The sequence below is a fragment of the Lissotriton helveticus genome, chromosome 4_1 (assembly GCF_964261635.1).
Source record: "Lissotriton helveticus chromosome 4_1, aLisHel1.1, whole genome shotgun sequence".
Lineage (NCBI taxonomy): Eukaryota > Metazoa > Chordata > Amphibia > Caudata > Salamandridae > Lissotriton > Lissotriton helveticus.
Window position 1 is genome coordinate 1,068,965,495 of NC_136063.1, and position 18,332 is coordinate 1,068,983,826.

The window sequence follows — 18,332 nt, forward strand, 5'->3', positions numbered from 1 at the left end:
ACAAATGTCCTGCAAGGGCACTCCTCGGCCCAGGGCAGTCGTAGTCGCCGTGGCCCGAGTAGAATGAGCCCGCAGCCCAACAGGAGGTTCCTTCTTGGCCAAGGAGTAACACGCCTGGATGCACAAGATGATCCACCGAGAGATGGTCCGCTTGTGCACCGCCCGTCCCTTCTTAGCGCCCACGTAACCAACAAAGAGTTGGTCATCCACCCGGAACTGGCGTGTGCGATCCAGATAGTAAGAGAGCGCACGTTTTGGGTCCAGACGGTGGAGCCTCTCTTCCTCTTTCGAGGGATGGGGGGGCGGAAAGAAGGTGGGCAAGGTGATGGACTGCCAGATGTGGAAAGCCGTGACAACCTTGGGCAGGAAAGAGGTTCTCGTCCGCAACACAACCTTGTCCGGATGGACGGAGAGGAAAGGAGGTGTGAAAGAAAGAGCCTGGAGCTCACTCACTCTCCTGGCAGAGGTGATGGCAACCAGGAAAGCAGTCTTCAAAGTAAGAAGACGGAGAGGACAGTTATGGAGCGGCTCAAAGGGAGCACACATTAGATAAGTAAGTAAAAGGTTCTAGTCCCACTGAGGCATCACGAAAGGAACAGGAGGAAACATGTGTGTGATGCCCTTCAAAAACCTATTTACAATTGGGGACTGGAACAAATATGGCTGATCAGGTAGCCTTAAGAAGGCGGAAAGGGCAGAAAGGTAGCCCTTGATAGTGCCCAGAGCAGAGCCCTGCTGGGCAAGAGAAAGAAGGAAGAGGAGAAACTCAGAAAGGGGGGCACAGCCTTTGCTGTGCACCATGCCACAAATCTGTTCCACCTGCAGGCGTATACCCACTTTGTGGAGGGACGCCTGGCTGCCAGAATGACATTACAGACTTCAGGAGGCAAGTCAAATGGCCTCAACTGTCGCCGCTCAATCTCCAAGCTTGTAGGTGAAGACTGGACAGGTTCCGGTGGAGGACCGAGTCCAGACACCATTTGTGATCCATCATGCACCGACGACTGAGTTCGTCTGCCCTGGCGTTCAGAGAACCTGCCAGGTGTTGAACCACCAGGGTCACGCCCTGATGTTCCAGCCACTGCCAGAGGCGCAGAGCCTCCTGGCATAGGGTCCACGACCCCACCCCACCCTGTTTGTTGCTGTACCACATGGTGGTGGAGTTGTCCGTGAACACCTGCACTACACTCCCCCGGACAGAGGGGAGGAATGCCTTCAGTGCAAGACGGATCACCCGCAGCTCCAGAAGGTTGATATGGAGCTGGGACTCCGGAGACCAGAAGCCTCTGATCTCCGCCTCTCCCATGTGGCCCCCGATCTCCGCCTCTGCCATGTGGCCCCCCAGCCCTGGAGGGACGCATCCGTCACAACTACGTGCTCCGGTTGGGGTAGGGAGAGGGATCTGCCGCTGACCCAATCGCGGTCCGTGAGCCAGCACTGCAACTGTCTTGCAGTGCCCTCCGAGATCAAGACATGGTCGGACAAGTTGCCCTGATGCTGGGCCCACTGAAACTTCAGGTCCCACTGCAGAGCCCACATCCGCCACCTGGCATGATGCACCAGAAGGATGCAGGAGACCATCAGCCCCAGAAGCCGCAGCGTCAACCTGACCGAGACCCGGTATAAAGGCTGAAAGATCGGAATCAGAGCCTGAATATCCCGAACCCGCAGAGTCTAGAACTGCTCCGATGAAGAGGAGCTTCTGAGAGGGACACAGGTGAGACTTCGGCACATTGATGGAAAACCCCAGCTGGTGGAAGAGGTCGGCCGTAGTCTGGAGGTGGCTGACGACTGTCTGGGGCGAGCCCGCCTTCAACAACCAGTCATCGAGGTAGGGGAAGACTGAAACCCCTAACCTGCGCAGATGAGCTGCGAACACCGCCATCACTTTCGTGAATACCCGTGGGGCGCTGGTAAGGCCGAGGGGGAGCACGGTAAACTGAAAGTGCTCGTGGCCTACCGTGAACGGCAGGTAACGCCGGTGGGCCGGCAGGACGGGGATGTGGAAATAGGCGTCCTGCAAGTCCAACGCTACCATCCAGTCTCCTCGGTCCAGGGCAGCTAAGACCTGAGCCAAAGTCAGCATCTTGAACTTCTCCTTCCGGAGGAAGCCGTTGACGTTCCGTAGGTCCAAGATAGGGCGTAGGCCCCCTTTGCCCTTCTTGGGTACCAGAAAGTAGTGGGAGTAACAACCACACCCTACTTCTGGCCCAGGAACGCGCTCGATGGCCTCCTTGGCCAAGAGAGATGTAACTTCCTCTTGCAGAAGTTGCAAGTGATCCCCCGACACGCGGTGGTATTGCGGTGGCATGGCTGGAGGGGTCGTTTCGAAGGGGAGGGAGTAGCCCCTTTGGACGATGTGCAGGACCCACCTGTCTGACGTGACAGTGCGCCTATGGATGAGGTGATGGCGAACCCTGCCCCCCACTGTCGTCACATGGGCCTGAAAGCACGGACTAGGAGGGTTTTGAGGCGGGTGCTGCAGGGGTAGGTGTGGACATGCCTCGCCGTTGTCCCCGACTGCCGCTACGGTGGTTGCAACGGCCGCCACCGTGCTGTGTAGCAGTCTTGGGTTCGTGGCTGGCAGCACGTCTGGGAGCGCCCCTTCCTTGGCCACGAAAGGAGCGAAAGGCACCCGTTTGCTGGCGTGGGGCCGAGAGGCCCAAGGACTTTGCCGTAGCCCTGGAGTCCTTAAAACGCTCAAGCGCATGGTCTGCCTTGTCGCCAAAGAGGCGACGGCCATCAAACGGCATGTCCTGAAGTGTGGCCTGGACATCGGCCGAAAAGTTGGTGGACCTCAACCAGGCGTGGCATCGAACCGCCACCGTCGGTGCCATTCCTCTGCCCAGTGAGTCCGTGGTATCCAGCCCACACCGGATGGAAGAGTGCGCAGCATCTCGACCCTCCGCAAGGGCTTGGGCGAGTTTAGCCCGGGCCTCCTCCGGACATTGTGGCAGCACGTCCGTGACCATGTCCCACAGAGTGTGGGTGTAGCGGCCCAAGAGGCATGTGTTATTGACTAACCGCAGTCCCAAACTCAGGGACGAGAACACTTTCTTTCCGAATTGTTCGTACCTCTTGGATTCCCGATCGGGCGGAGCCGTCGGGAATGCAGTCTGGGAAGTGGAGGCCTGGATGACCAGGCTCTCGGGGGTGGGATGGGTGGACAAAAAGCAAGGGTCTCCCGGGGCCGGGCGGTAGCGTCTGGCCACGTTCCTATCCACATTCTGACCTGTGGCAGGCTTGGACTAAGTGTCCACAAGAACGTCACACAAGGCCTCTTTAAACGGCAGCAGAGGCTCAGTGGAGCATGCTTGCGGTTTAAGGACCTCAGTGAGGAGGTTAGTCCTCACGGCCGCGACGGGGAGCGTCAGGCCCAAGGCCTTGGCCGCTCGCGTCAACACTACACTGTAGGCAGCCTCCTCCTCCGTAGCCACGGTGGGAGGGGAGACAAATCCAGTGTCTGGCGAAGTGTCAATTCCACTGGCCTCCCTAAGCTCATATGTCCAGTCCTGTTGAGACTAGCATTCCTGTGCCAGAGGGTCCACAGACCCCTCCCAATCACCCTCGTCACCCATCTCCTGCAATTCAGGATCAACAGATGGGGCCAGTTCGTGGAAATAGAAATCTCCATACGACGTCGAGAGCGGCGCCCAGCGGCGCCGCTCGGCGCCGGGACCGAATCGAGGGCAGGATCGGGGATGGCACCCGTAGTCAGCGCCGGGGGCGACACCCGCAGGGCCGGCGCCGGTGAGGTCGTAAGGTCGACCGGCGATGACCCGGATCCGGAACCGGATCCAGTGGGGGGCCTGCGGCGCCGGGACCGAAGTCACCGCGGCGCTGGGGCCGAAGCACCCGACGGCGTCGGAGCCAAAGCACCCGACCCATTAGGCCCTCCAGCCGGGACCGTTGGGCCCGTAGGCGCCACGGGACGCAGCGGAGGAGGGAGGGACCTCATGGCCATGAGGTACCGCTCGACCTCCTCCGGCGTCGCACCGTGCCCAGGGACCGGAAGGTGTGGGGCATGTGGCGACGCCTGCGACTCCGTCAGAGCCGCATGGGTGGTGTCACCCGAACCCCCGGCCGTGTCGCGCGAGCGTCGGGGTGGGTCGGGAGAACGATGACGTCTCTCCGACCTCTCATGACTCTTACCTGAGGACCTGGATCCTGAAGACCGATGCCGACTCTCGGAGCTACGAGGACTCCGACCCCGCGACCGGTCCCTCGACCTCCTGTGTGACCGGGACCTGGAACGGCGCGGGCCGACTACCAGAGCTCCAGTCGCTTGCGGGACCACTCCCGCCTAGCCTTAGACATCAGGGCCCGGCTGTCGGAGCAGGTGCGGTCGTCGTGGTCGAGGCCTAGACACTGAAGGCACCGGCGATGGGGGTCGGTAACCGACATCAGTTGGCTGCACTTGGAGCAGGGTTTGATCCCGGGCATCCCTACCGGCACCGTAGGAGTCGAGAGACTCGAGAGAAAAATGATCAAAAAGATCAAATAGTTTAGTCAAAAAATGACAAAGGGGTAGAGCTTCTCCGGATCTGCGCTAGCTGGCGCGGAAAAAAGAAGAACGTCAGCGCGCGAGGGTGGCGTTTAAGTACTCCGACGATGTCATTCCGGCTCTAACGACGCCGATGACGGACGCGGAGCCGCAGACGACGCCTGCCGGCGCGCAGGGGTATTGCTACGCAAAATTTTCCGGATCCAGTCTGATGCCCGGGGATATTCTAAGGTAAGGAATCTATCACTAACGTGTCTCTTTCAGATAAGAGCTGCAGGCCCAGATAACCTACCGGCCCGGATATTAAACTCAAACCAAACCTGGTGGGCGGAATTCTTCTCTAAAATGTTTACAATAATTTTAGAACAAGGGAAGATCCCCACGAACTGGAAGGGTGCAATAATAATTATGGCGATATGTCACACAGACCGATCTTAAAGGCATTTGAAGCTATGATCCCCCCGCAAGTCCTTTACGGTGCAGAAGGGCTCTATCTGAGCGGCAAATGGGGGTGGGATCGCGAAGAAGGAAAGATTCTTAAAATGCTGTTGTCTCTACCAAACTGTACCATGGTTCAAGCAATTAGAATGGAGGTAGGGCTAATAGCATGGACCGTAAAGACTCAAATATCCTTATTAAGATTCTGGAAATGCCAGGAGCCTGGTGGCGAACAGAAGGTCTCAATATGTTGCAGAAAGGAAATCCAAACAAGCAGCTTATGCTGGGCACGGGATGTAAGGAAAACCCTCCAGACCATAGCAGCGCACCTAAAATTGAGCCTTTTCCGCCACCCCTGGATGTAGTCTTTACTAAGAAAATGCTTAGGGACCAAGGGCTCCAATACTCTAGATCACAAGACCATGATTACCTAAGGGTAAAAAAATCCGTCAACTGGGTAAGGAGCGAATGGGAAAAGGGGGTGAGGTTCCCATATTTGGATTTTCTGCCCAACAAATGGCTAAGACACGAAATCTTAAAGGTTCGTGTGGGCATAAATCCATGGAAGACTGAAGGAAAAATAAAGCAGCCTTGATACAACCAGATGGTATTTGTAAATGTGGCTTAGGAGCAAGAAATGATATCTTACATATATTGCTTGACTGTACATTGATTTTAGCAGTACGAAAAGGGTTTTTACGCCCAATATTTTTAAAATATAAGGTGAATTCACGTGCTGACGCTGTTTGTCTTATTACAGAAATGTCATTTTTAGATATTACAATTGCTCTGGGGAAGTTTTTGAAAGCAACAAGAGAATCTGTAATTGAGGCAACAAAGGACGGTTGTAGATTTTAAATTTTTTAGAGCTATCCCAATATTGTGATTTTATGGTTTTATATTTTTGTAAATTGTGTTAAATTGAACTGTGGTCTAATTATATTATCACTATGTGGATCCAAAGTTTTATGCATGGTTTATAGACTATGGTCTAAATAAAATTCATTGTATCATCATCATCATCATCATCAACTCAAGACCAATTAGTCAGGAAGCTTTCTTGGCCACTTCACAGAAAAACATGGCTAAAGACGCTGGGCTTGAATGATTTTTGGTTACACCCTACTGCTTTACCTAGAATTGCGAGAGAGAAATTGAAAACAAATTATCAGAACTTTGTGTTAGGATCCAAGATATCTAGTATCTTGCTGGACTAAATTGCAGATTCTCATCTGATGTTCAAAGGTGTACCCAAATTCAAGCCTTATATCAACTTCATAATTAATCCTAATGGTTGTCCATCTGTTCAGAATGAGAAACATGTCCTATTTTTCTGCAAGGCCTATATAAAGAAACACTCATTGTAGATTATCCCTATTTGTCCATCTCTTGGCGTCTGTGACCACCATACTGTGCTTAGATTATGTAAAACTAACACAAATGATTGTATTGTGTAAGCAATCTCAAGTTATCTGTCCTCTATATGGCACATTAGGTTGAAACCTTTGAAATAGGATGTTTTATCCAATTGTCATAATATTTATCATGAGTAGTATTTTGAGATAAGGGCCCTGTTTTTAGACATTAACTCCTAGTATAGATGGTTCATTCAATGATACTCTGGTATTATTAAATCGGGGATTGTTCATCCATATTTATTAATCTTATTGAATTATGCTTCTTGCCAACTACGTGTATCTATAAGTCCAGTACTTGAAAATTATATTTTGATGTCATAGGCATTAACTTTTCATAGAGAAGCTGTTTTATTTTCGTATTCTGTTTCTATGACTGTTTTATTGTGTACCCTTTATGGTTGAAATGATCTAAAATAAAGTAACTACTACTACTATTGCATGATTAATTGAAATCATAATTCAGTAAGCAGGTATGTTGACATTGCTTCAAACATTGCCAGATCATTGAAACAGTTTGTCAGAATATAATTAACAGAAATATCTTATGACCTAAATATGGTGGCCTACATAAAGTTCACTAAAATATTGCCTTATAGTATGTCTCTTTTACATTATTTTCGCCCAGTGCTTAATTTGAGGCGGTGGTTTCCAGTGCTCAGCACTGCCACTTAATTGTCAACAACTGCACTTATGACAGTCTGTCTATTTTAGAGATGAGCACAACAGAGGTTGTTTATTAATTCAGTATACTTTACAAATGACTAATACCTTCTGCCCAAGCCATTCTTACGACTATGGGGGCCTAACATAGTCTGAATTGTCACATTTTGTATGATTGTGATGGTTAGTAGTCATGTTGGTTCTGTCATTGGCAGCGCTGATAGGCCTATCAATGGCTGATGTAAGCTGCAATGGCCTGCTGATGAGCGCCCTAGCACTTACATTTATTACAAATTAAGTACTGTTACACCAATGGGGTGATATTTTTGTAAATGATTATTAGAACACATTATTCTGTCAGACGATATTTGGGCAACAATATTCTGGTAGCCTTCCCCTTCAAACTACTTGTCTGTTTTGTGGTTACATTATCAATAGATGCTCAAATGATTGACATATGTTCTGAAAGAAATAATTCCTTAATATAGAAAATGTTTATTTTACAGAATGGACCAATGGTGGTTGGACTTGCTCCTCAAGAGGCCAGTGATAGGCTGATTATGTTTCAGGTACGTTTTGGGCTTAGATCATATTCTTTAATCCTACCAGATATCTATAAATCCTACTACTTTGTGTGAATTTGATACTCATGGAAAGTGTCAATTCGAATCTCATGGAAGGTCTCCAGTATATATCACAGGCTACACAACTCTTAATTTATCCTGAAACATTTTTGTGATGGAGTGTAAGCTATTTAATGTTGACTCAATAGAGTTTCCTGAAAAGACCCCTCATCGTATACAGAGGGTAGGAGAGTACCCATGCTTATTCAACACTTTAATTTGTCCCGCAACAAAGTGGCATCAATTAAAATTATGCTGATGGTATTTTGTGATCGGAATCTCGCGGACAACTGGAGTAGTGTCCACCTCAGCCCATTAGTTTGAGTAATCATTCCATTGGAAAGACATGTGTCTCTGATTTGACTGGAATCTATGACCTTGAAGCTTTTTTGACCGTGTGCTATCCTGTTTTCTTGGTTAGTTCCCCTTGCATAATATTTGTTGTGGAGATGTGTCTGTGAACCTCTTTAATCGTATGGTTATGTGGATATTTTTAAACATACTGTTTATATATATATATATATATATATATATTTTTTTTTTTCTTACACAACGAACACCTCTTCTGGTTCACAGATGAAAGGCACACACAAAGTTTTGTCAAAGCAAAAAATGCTTTATTTGGTGCTTAGCCTCCCACCCCCCCTTCGACAGACGCGTTTTGCCTTTTTCAATGTCGTTTTGTAAGTGTAAAGTGCAACCATTTAAACTCTTCACACGTCATAGTTTGTTATAGACATAGAAGATGGACTTTTCACCAGGCTTAGAGCTGTACTTTTCTATAGCGGCCATCTTACAGTGTGGTAAACATGGTTCACAACAATAAAATATTTCATTATAAAGTGAAAGTACAATAAGTTCTATTATAAAAAATAATAATTAATCAAAAGATAAATTAAGAAAATGAAACAATAGGGTAAATTCAATACAAAACCTTTTTGCATAAAAATTCATCAGATTCAGTGTATAACACCTCATTAAATGATCACATTAGGAAGATGAAATACATATAATCATTATAACTATTGATTTTTATATACAACCCAAATGTGATTTCATGATTGTGCCCTGAATGGGCTTATAGCCTTGTCTAGTTATTTCATTACCACTCCTATATTCTTCTAAGATTCAACTCTGAATTGGAGCAGGGTTAGGGGAGTGTGCTACTGTATGATTTCCTAATATTGGCATTTCACATTATCATTCTAAATGTGTCCATAATTCTTCATAATTGTTGAGCCCCACTGGGCTCATGCTTTGCAGCTCAATGATGTAACGGGATTCCATGGCTCTCAGTTTTCCTAATCTGTCTCCGCCCCTTTCGTGCTTTTTTACTCCGTCGATACAATAAAAATGTAACAGGTCCCTGTTACTTTGATGATATGTTTCGAAGTGTCTTGCGACGGGATATGTTGGATCTTTGTTTGTAATAGCACGCATGTGCTCTAGTATACGTGTTTTAGTGGGGTTCTTAGTACTGCCAATGTATCTTTTATTACACTGACATGTTAAGCAATAGATGGTGTATTCGGAGTATCAGTTAAAAAATTGATTAATTGTTCATATGGGCCTTGGATCCCCAGGTCTGCCTTCAAAGGTTGTAACCTTTCCACTATACTTGCAAGCTTTACATTTATGACAGGGGAAAAAGCCATTTATCCCTAGTTTGTTTTGTGCCGTTCCAGAATTGGAGAAATGGCTCTGTATCAGCCGATCTCCTATTGAGGGGCATCTCCTGTAAGTGATGGGTGGGCGTTCGGGGAGGTGATTTTTGAGCACATTGTCTGACTTGAGAATGTGCCAATTCTTTTTGAAAATGTGAATTATATTAGCTGATTTCTTATTGTACTTGGTGATCATTCGTACATTGGTATCTATGGTACCCTGATTTTTGTTCTTGGAAATCAGCAGTTTTTTTCTTTCAATTTTGTTCGCCTGTTCTTCAGCCTGTTTCAGGTCACTTTTCCTATATCCTCTTTCTTTGAAGCGTTCTAATGCTTCATTTTTTGCTGCTATATAGCTTCTCTCAGTTGTACAATTACGTTTTAAACATAATAATTCCCCATAGGGTATACTTTTGATCAGGCTTATAGGATGGTGACTTCCTGCATGCAGGACTGAGATTCCTGCCGTTGGTTTCCTGAAGAGACGGGTCAGTAAGGTCCCATTCTCAATATAGACCTGTAGGTCCAGATAGTTAACTGTGCTGTCACTGATGTTTCCTGTGAATATTAGATTTAAATCATTATTATTTAGGGCAGCAATATATTCCTCAGCCGAGGATCGATTACCGCGCCATATAATAAATAGGTCGTCAATGTATCGCGACCAAAGTACAATCCTATCCAGCCATTGGTCGTTGGCCTCCCCCCAGGCTACGTGCTTCTCCCACTAGCCAACGAAAAGATTCGCATAGCTGGGGGTGAAGCACGTACCCATCGCTGTACCCCGTTTTTGTTGGTACAGTTGTTCTGCAAATGTAAAGATGTTATTATGCAGACAGTACGAAATCATTTCCAGTAGCATTGCATTATGTAGCGTGAATTTAGGATGTCTTTGACCCAAAAACCATCTTATTGCCTTCAAACTATCGGAATGACAGATACAAGTATATAGGCTGGCAATGTCCAGGTTTATTAACAATAGATCTTGTTCCCACATGACTCTCTCTATTTGTTTAAGAAAGTCCTGTGTGTCCTGTATATAGGATGTCAAGTTCTTAACAAAGGGAGCTAGAAAGGAGTCTACATAGATAGCTGTATTTTCCAGGAGACTGTTGATTGAAGCCACTATGGGTCTACCTGGAGGATTTCTATGGTGTTTATGAATTTTTGGAAGATGGTAAAAAGTTGGCAAGGTGGGTTCATCACAGTAGAGGAAAAGGTATTCGTCATGATTCAACATGCCCTCATCTTTCCACTGGCTCAATAGGCGATGATATTCCATTATGCAATCCACATATTGTTTCCGATTTATTGGAGTGTAGCATCTAACATCTTCCAATTGCCGCATGGCTTCTCTATGATAGTGTTCCTTATTGAAAATTACCATATTACCGCCTTTGTCAGATGGTTTGATCTCGATGGTTTTATCGTTTCTGAAAGATTTCATTGCTTCCCAGTACTTGTGTGGCATGTTGTAATGTTTAATCCCAGCACTGGTATGTTTGGCAAGGTTTTTTAAGTCTGTAATTACTGCCTCGTTGAAAACGTAAATTGCATCAAATATTGTGTGCATCATGTTTCTTGATTTTCTTTTAAATTTGCTGTTACCGCTCACTTGCTTGATGCCAGCTTGTTCGAGCGACTCCTGGGTGTTGTTCACCATGGTTTCTCCGGCACTCAAGCTTTCCAATGCTTGCAGTGTAGAGAGAGCTCGGAAAGCATTCTCCATGTCCTCTGATTCAGTTGGATTGTTATCATTAGTTGAGTTGTCCGGTGTGTGCGCTTAATTTCTTGGATTTATCAAGAATATTTTCTGAAATTTAAGCTTTCTTATATATTTGAAAAGGTCTATACGTACGTCCGCATAATCATATCCTGCAGTTGGACAAAAGGTTGGGCCTAATTCCAAAACCTTCTGTTCTTCGTTGGTTAGAACTCTATTTGAGAGATTCACTACAGTCTGCGCTGTCTGCTGATTTAGCGTTTGCTCGTATTCTTGTCCCGCTGGCTCCTGGTTTCTCTTTGTGTTGGTATTTCTTCTGCCGCCTTTCCTGCCCCTCCTTGTTTTCCGCCTTTTGCGTTTTTCGATTTTTGTTGTACCGGGGGGTGGGTTTGTTGCATTGGTCTTTGGCGGCTTTCTCCGATTAGCTGGTAAAAAAAAAAAAAAAAAAAAAAAAATATATATATATATATATATATATATATATATATATATATATATATATATATATTCACTGAAAAAACCATAGGTTTCACACCAGTTATAGTTAGGAATTAGCATTAAAAAAAACTATGAAATTCACTGAAAAAACCATAGGTTTCACACCAGTTATAGTTAGGAATTAGCATTTAAAAAACCTATTAAATTCACTGAAAAAAACATAGGTTTCACACCAGTTATAGTTAGGAATTAACATTTAAAAAACCTATTAAATTCACTGAAAAAACCATAGGTTTTACACCAGTTACAGTTAGCTGGAAGTTTTACTCGCATAAAACCATTGAAATTCCCACGTTATAGTTAGTTGGACTCACATCACTCATGACATGGTCAGTGACATCACTCATGACATCACTGATGACACCATCCTTGTGACAGAGTGACAGACCTCCTTTCATTGTAATGTAACCCTTGAAACAAATATTCAAAAATAGAAACTAAAATTTACAAAAAAATGGAGATAGCCATACCACTTACAACAACCAATTCAGTAATACCACCATCTATATACACATCCACTCATTCACCAACAGTTCTATATAGTCACTCCCAATCCCCCCCCCCCGCGAAAATCGGATTTTTTTTTTTTTTACCCGCGGGACCCTTTTATGGCCCCCACATCAAACCTAGGGGGTCAGGGGGGGTGTACCCTGCCCCCTTTTGCTCATTTCCCCCTTTGATTTTTGCCACCTCTTGTGTCTCAATCCTACCGAGACACAAGATGGCGGCCGCTTCGGACTGTTTCGAATGTTTACAGACACCCGAGAACCAATCAGCTTGCCGTGCGCAAGTCGCGTGGCGCGCCCGGAGCGCTCCCCGGTACGCGTACCGGGGCGCGGCTCTAGATATATAAATTTTTTTGAACCTAAATTACTCAAAATCCTCTGGAGCACATATCTTGAGACATAGCAAAGGCACATCGGGCTACCAGTACCTACAATTTTGCCAAGTTTGGTGAAAATCCATTCAGCCGTTCGAGCTAAAAGTGCGACAGACCGCCCTATGGAAATTAACATGGGGAAAACACGTTTTGGGACCCCCTTTTATCTCGGCCCCCGCTTGACGAATGCCCCCCAAACTTTCAGGGAAGGAGCGGAGCGCCGCGAGGCAAAGTTGCTGAAAAATTCAGGCTGATTCCTCAACCGGCACCAAAGTTATTCCAAATAGAATGTTGCGATTTCCCTATGGAAATCGATCCTAACTATAACTACCTACTGGCGACTGCCAGTAGGTATATATATATATATATATATATATATATATATATATATATATATATATATACCAACCGTATGGCTCCCTTTCCTCTCCCGATAGGCGCTGCCAGCGTGGCCGCGTTACTCCTGCGGTTGAGCCCAACCGCTATATCTCACAACAACGATTCCTCCATTGGAGAAAGCCTGGAGTCGCAATAATAAGTCGCAATCACCACGAAACAAAGTTCATGTTAATTTATTCTTGAATCCATTGGGGTGTCAAAGCAAAGCAAAACCAACGCGTTTCGACAGTCTCCGCTGTCTTGTTCAGCGGAGACTGTCGAAACGCGTTGGTTTTGCTTTGTTTTGACACCCCAATGGATTCAAGAATAAATTAACATGAACTTTGTTTCGTGGTGATTGCGACTTATTATTGCGGCTCCAGGCTTTCTCCAATGGAGGAATCGTTGTTGTGATATATATATATATATATATCCGTTCACCAATCCCACTGATCGGCTCTGGACGCCGATCCTACAACGCAGGTACAGACCACAGCAACGCTAAAAAGTTAGTTCAAGGTAGTTTTAATGCTCCCAAATCCCCAGCATGACGCGTTTAGGCTACAACACGGTAGCCTTGATCATATGGCCAGAAGGAACCAATGCTGGTGCTTAAATACAGTGCAAAAAACAGATTGACATCACGGCAGTAATGATCAACATAGAAGACATACTATCCCTTGACTTCCGGAAAACACACTATTAAATATATGCATAAATGAATAAATACATTATTTCTAAAAAAACTCTTTCATGATTCATATATATATACACATAATTCATGAAAATTCTCATACCATAAATGGTACACCGGAGGCAACAGTTATACTCATATAAACTTAATCGTAAGCTTTATACAAAATCTAAAGTTGATCTTAACAGTCATTAGTGGCTCAATCCCGAAAAAGTGCAAGTGCAAACCTATGTACAGTGCAAAACATACTTCATTAACACAGTGCAAATCCTAATCAATGAAAAGGACTCTAAAATTCAATTAATAAAAGCAACAGGTCAGACGGCACATTAAACCCTCAATTATGGGGGTTGTATGACTAATGACCTCATGAATGAAAACCCACAATTCGACTAAGGGGAAGTGATACTACATACAGAAAAATTGTTATTAAGACATAGTGCCCTTTATTTTTTTTTTCATCAGAAAAAAAATATATATATATACCAGGATTGAATAATAATAAGTTCACACCCAAACTCAAGATTGTGAACTCAAATAACTAATAATATAATGGGATGAAATCCCGAAATCCTATCAAATACAGTTTAGGAAAAAATTCTGAACAAGTTCCGAAACAATTGAAAAAACAGAGAAAAAAATGAAGAAAAATGTAGAAAAGTAAAGACCCTTCCCATTATAATCCTCCAAAAACCTAAGAATTACACCTCCATTGGAGTAAGACAGGATGCAAACAAAGACACTGTAAGGAAGCAGACATCAGATATCAGTTTTAAGCCTCGGGCAGAATATATCTTATTACCAGATATGATAGTAAGGATTAGACACAGTATACATAACGGCAAAATCAGAGAAAACAATGCATATCCTCTCCTGTGTTCATCCCATTTGGGATTCTGGTGTCTAAAAGCAAAATATACTTGCTCTCCAGTTGTCTTAAAGCTCTTTCCCTATTACCTCCCCTGATGTTTTTGGGTACAGCATCAATAATGAAATATTTGAGGTCATTCAAGTTTTTATTATGGACCAACTCGAAATGCCGAGCCACAGGATAATTTTTATCTGAATTAACTATGGCCCTAAGATGCTGCAGGATACGGTTAAAAGCCTGTAATTTTGTGCTTCCAATGTACCTGAGGCCACATGTACACTGAAGCACATAAACCGCAAAATCAGTGCGACAGGTAAAATCGTTCCTGATCTTAATAGGGTTAGGGTCAAAAGCTGAATGGAATTCACTGGTGTTCATACCGAACTTACAGGCCCTGCATGAAATGCATTTAAAAAAGCCACATTTGTCTGATAACCTGTTGTTTTTAGAGACTACCTCTGGACTTGACCTAACCAAGACATCCCTCATTGATGGAGCTCGTTTAAACACAACAGAGGGTTCCTCCGGTATCAGAGAGGCTAGGCTGATGTCAGTTTTGAGCAAAGGCCAGTGCTTTTTCAATATCCCTCTTACCTTCCTTTCATCAGCATTAAAGGTCGTTATTAAGCTGATATTCCTACCTGCTGTTATGTCAATAACGCTGTTAGGTGTCTGAGTGGAATTAGCTACAATAGAGGTAAGATAGTTCTCTCTATTGAATTCATTAGCCCTGTTTCTAGCTTCTTGAAGCAAAGCAGGTTGGTAGCCTCGTTCACAGAATCTTGTGAATGCCTCATTCTGGCATCTCTCCAAATCCACCTCAGAACTACAAATCCTACGCATCCTTAAAAACTCCCCATAAGGGATACTTTTAATAAGGTGGTAGGGGTGCGAACTGCTGGCATGCAATATCGCATTGCCAGCTGTTGCTTTTCTATGCAACCTCGTCTGGAGTGTGCCCTCGAAAACATAGATTTCTACATCGAGGAATTGGATCATTTCGGTACTGATCTGAGAGGTGAATTGTAGATTCAGTTGGTTCTCGTTAATTTTATTCACAAATTCTGTGGCTGATTCCACCGAACCCCTCCAAATTATGCAGATATCATCTATGAAGCGCCAGAAGTGTACTAACTGATTAGGGAAAGAGCTGGCGAGAGTACCCATGAGGACATGCTCCTCCCACCACCCTACATGTAAACATGCATAGGTAGGGGAGAAGCATGCCCCCATAGCCACTCCGCGCAGTTGCTGGAAAATGTATATATATATTCGGAGTCATAAAAGAACATCCATAAAAGTAATTAGGCACATATAAAAAAAACAATAAAAGTAGAATGATGCATACATTTCCATTCCACTTTAAACATTATTTTAGTTGTTTAACACATTGATCCTTAAAAATAAATGTTTACATAAAATTTTCACCCAATTCGTGTAATTAATATTTTAGGGCCAAATGTATCAACATACCCTTTTGCGATTTCTTAATAGCGATTTTTAAGGATTCGCTCTTTAGAAGTTGCAAAATGGTATGTATGTAGAAATTTGCTATTTTTTAGCGATTTCTTAAAATTCCTTAATTGCGATTAGCAAATTGCTAATCGCAATTAAGGAATAATTTCCCATTCATTTCTATGGGCCAGGAGGCCCATAGGAATGAATGTGAAATTATTCTCAATTTGCGATTCGCAATTTGCGAATCGCAAATTGAGAATAATTTCAAGGGTGCAGGGGTGTCCAAAGGACACCCTGTTGCACCCCTGAAATAAGCATGGGTGCACATGTGGTGCACATACATGCCCTAAGGGCATGTATGTGCATCACATGGCACTTTGAAAAATGCAAAAATTGGCATTTTTCAAGAAATTCGCAAATTACCACCAACTTGAAGTTGGAGGTAATTTGCGATTCCTTAGGGACAATTAGCAATTTTTTTTGCATCACACTTTGCATTTAAGGAATCGCAAAATTTGCGATTCCTCAAATACAATCGCAGAATAACGAATCGCAAATTTTGCGATTCCTTATTTTGCACCACATTTTGCTTAACACATTCCATTTAGCAAATTGCATTCGCAAAGGCCAAAATTCTGCGAATTTCGGCCTTTGCAAATGCGAATTTGCTTGATACATATGGCCCTTAGCCTCATATTCCATATATACTTAGCCATATCCCTTTATAAAATAAACATTTTAAATTGTGATTGGCCTTTATGCATTTGCTTCTGCCGATATTCATATCCTCTTTATTGCTCGTTAGATAGAAGAAACTAGAATATTATTTTTCCTTGCATAAAAGGCGGCCCATAGGAATGAAGTCATCCTGCAGCACAACTCTAATGTTGGCAATGATTGCAAGAAGAGGTATGCAGGGTGGCATTGTGTGTGGGACAAGTGTCTAATAGGCGGAATAACATATCTTTTCCTGTACACAGAGTAAAATTACAGAATAATACCACATGCATAGTATCCTGGGGCATCTTATCATCACAGGGACAGTTTATCAATTTCTGTGACCAATCATTCATATTGGGAAATGTTATTAACCTATGATATATATCTAATCTAAAATGTGTAAGAATAAACCTATGTTGGGCATTTAAAACATATTTCAAATATGGTTGGATATTAAAAGAACACTAGATTTACAGATTTCATCAGTCAGTCTTAACGAGTCCAGGTGCCCAATAGCTGCCATTTTCAAAGCCTTTCTGCTGGTCATACCCAATAATTCTGTTTTTTCAAAGTACTCTGGTTTTCCCATGTCACGAAAGAACCTTTGCACATACGCCAACCATTCTATGTTTGAATACCGGGCTGATTTTAAACAATCACTAATTATTGCCTGATTAAAATCCGTATGGTCTGAGGTCCAGATTTTGTGCCACAGTATGATGGGTTCTATCTTAATCAGATCTGTGACAAAAGGGACACCAAGCTCAGCATGGGCTACGTATACTGAAGTACTTTTTGGGGCTACCAATAGATATTTTAAGAAATCTTTTTCTGCCACCTGGACACCTTCACACATCTTGTGACCCCATATACCCGCCCGTACAGTGCTGTTTATCTTCAAACCACAGTTTGAAGATACCCAATAAGAACACATTGCTTAAGAAATTCATAACCAAGTTAACCAAGGCATCAAACACCAAGATTGCTGCTCAGTGAAGAGATAATCTATGAGCTGATTTCACTGCATTTTAAGTAGACACAGCCAATGAACAATGCAGTAGTATTGTTTCACCAAAGTCAGGAACAAGGCACACAGGGATCCCCAGAGGTAGATTCCCAAATCGCCTTCTAAAGGAACAACCAAGGGGCAAAGCATACCGGAATGCCTGCTGTTTCCCAGAAAGGTCGATGGAAGCCACAATGCCGCAGCTCTACAGAAAAAGTGCAGGATAGTGATAGCAATACCAAAAAAAATAATCCTATGCTGAATTAAATAGTCAGATGTACCCCTGAAATAGTGAGTTAAATCCAGAACCTAAAATGTGTGCAAATATCAAATAAACGATCCGCCCGCAGACATTTTTCCAGGGGTGGGCAAAATGTTAACGTCATCACCATCCTCCGACATGATGTGTGCCAGGTGGGGCACAAGAAACACTGGGGCGCAGGAGGAGCCATGGGGGGGGCAGGAGTCAGGCCGCATATGACCTCATACACCATAGGGTTGTTGTGTCACAGCCATCTCTTTCTTTGGTGGCACCCCAAAATCCATACCTGCCCTGGTCCCTAAAATTACCCCCTAGCACCCTACAAACCATACTTACCCTGAACCCTAAAATTACCCCTGCCCCCCCAAAACTCATACCCTCCCTGAACCCTAAAATTACCCCCCTGGCACCCATACCCATCCTGACCCTTAAAATTGTACCCCTGGCACTCCAAAACTCATACTCACCCTGAACCCTAAAATTAACCCCTTGGCACCCCATAACCCATACCCGCCCTGACCCCTAAAATTGTCCC

The 18,332-nt window shown here is 44.3% G+C and overlaps 1 protein-coding gene across 1 annotated transcript in view; it reads left to right on the forward strand.

Annotated features, from left to right (window-relative positions):
* The window catches only part of DNAH5 (dynein axonemal heavy chain 5), a 5,174,212-nt gene that overhangs the window by 1,488,996 nt on the left and 3,666,884 nt on the right, over positions 1 to 18,332 (forward strand). The window contains exon 26 of the mRNA XM_078687662.1: positions 7,527 to 7,589. Coding sequence (XP_078543788.1) covers positions 7,527 to 7,589 — 63 coding nt within the window. The remainder of the gene's footprint in view (positions 1 to 7,526; positions 7,590 to 18,332) is intronic.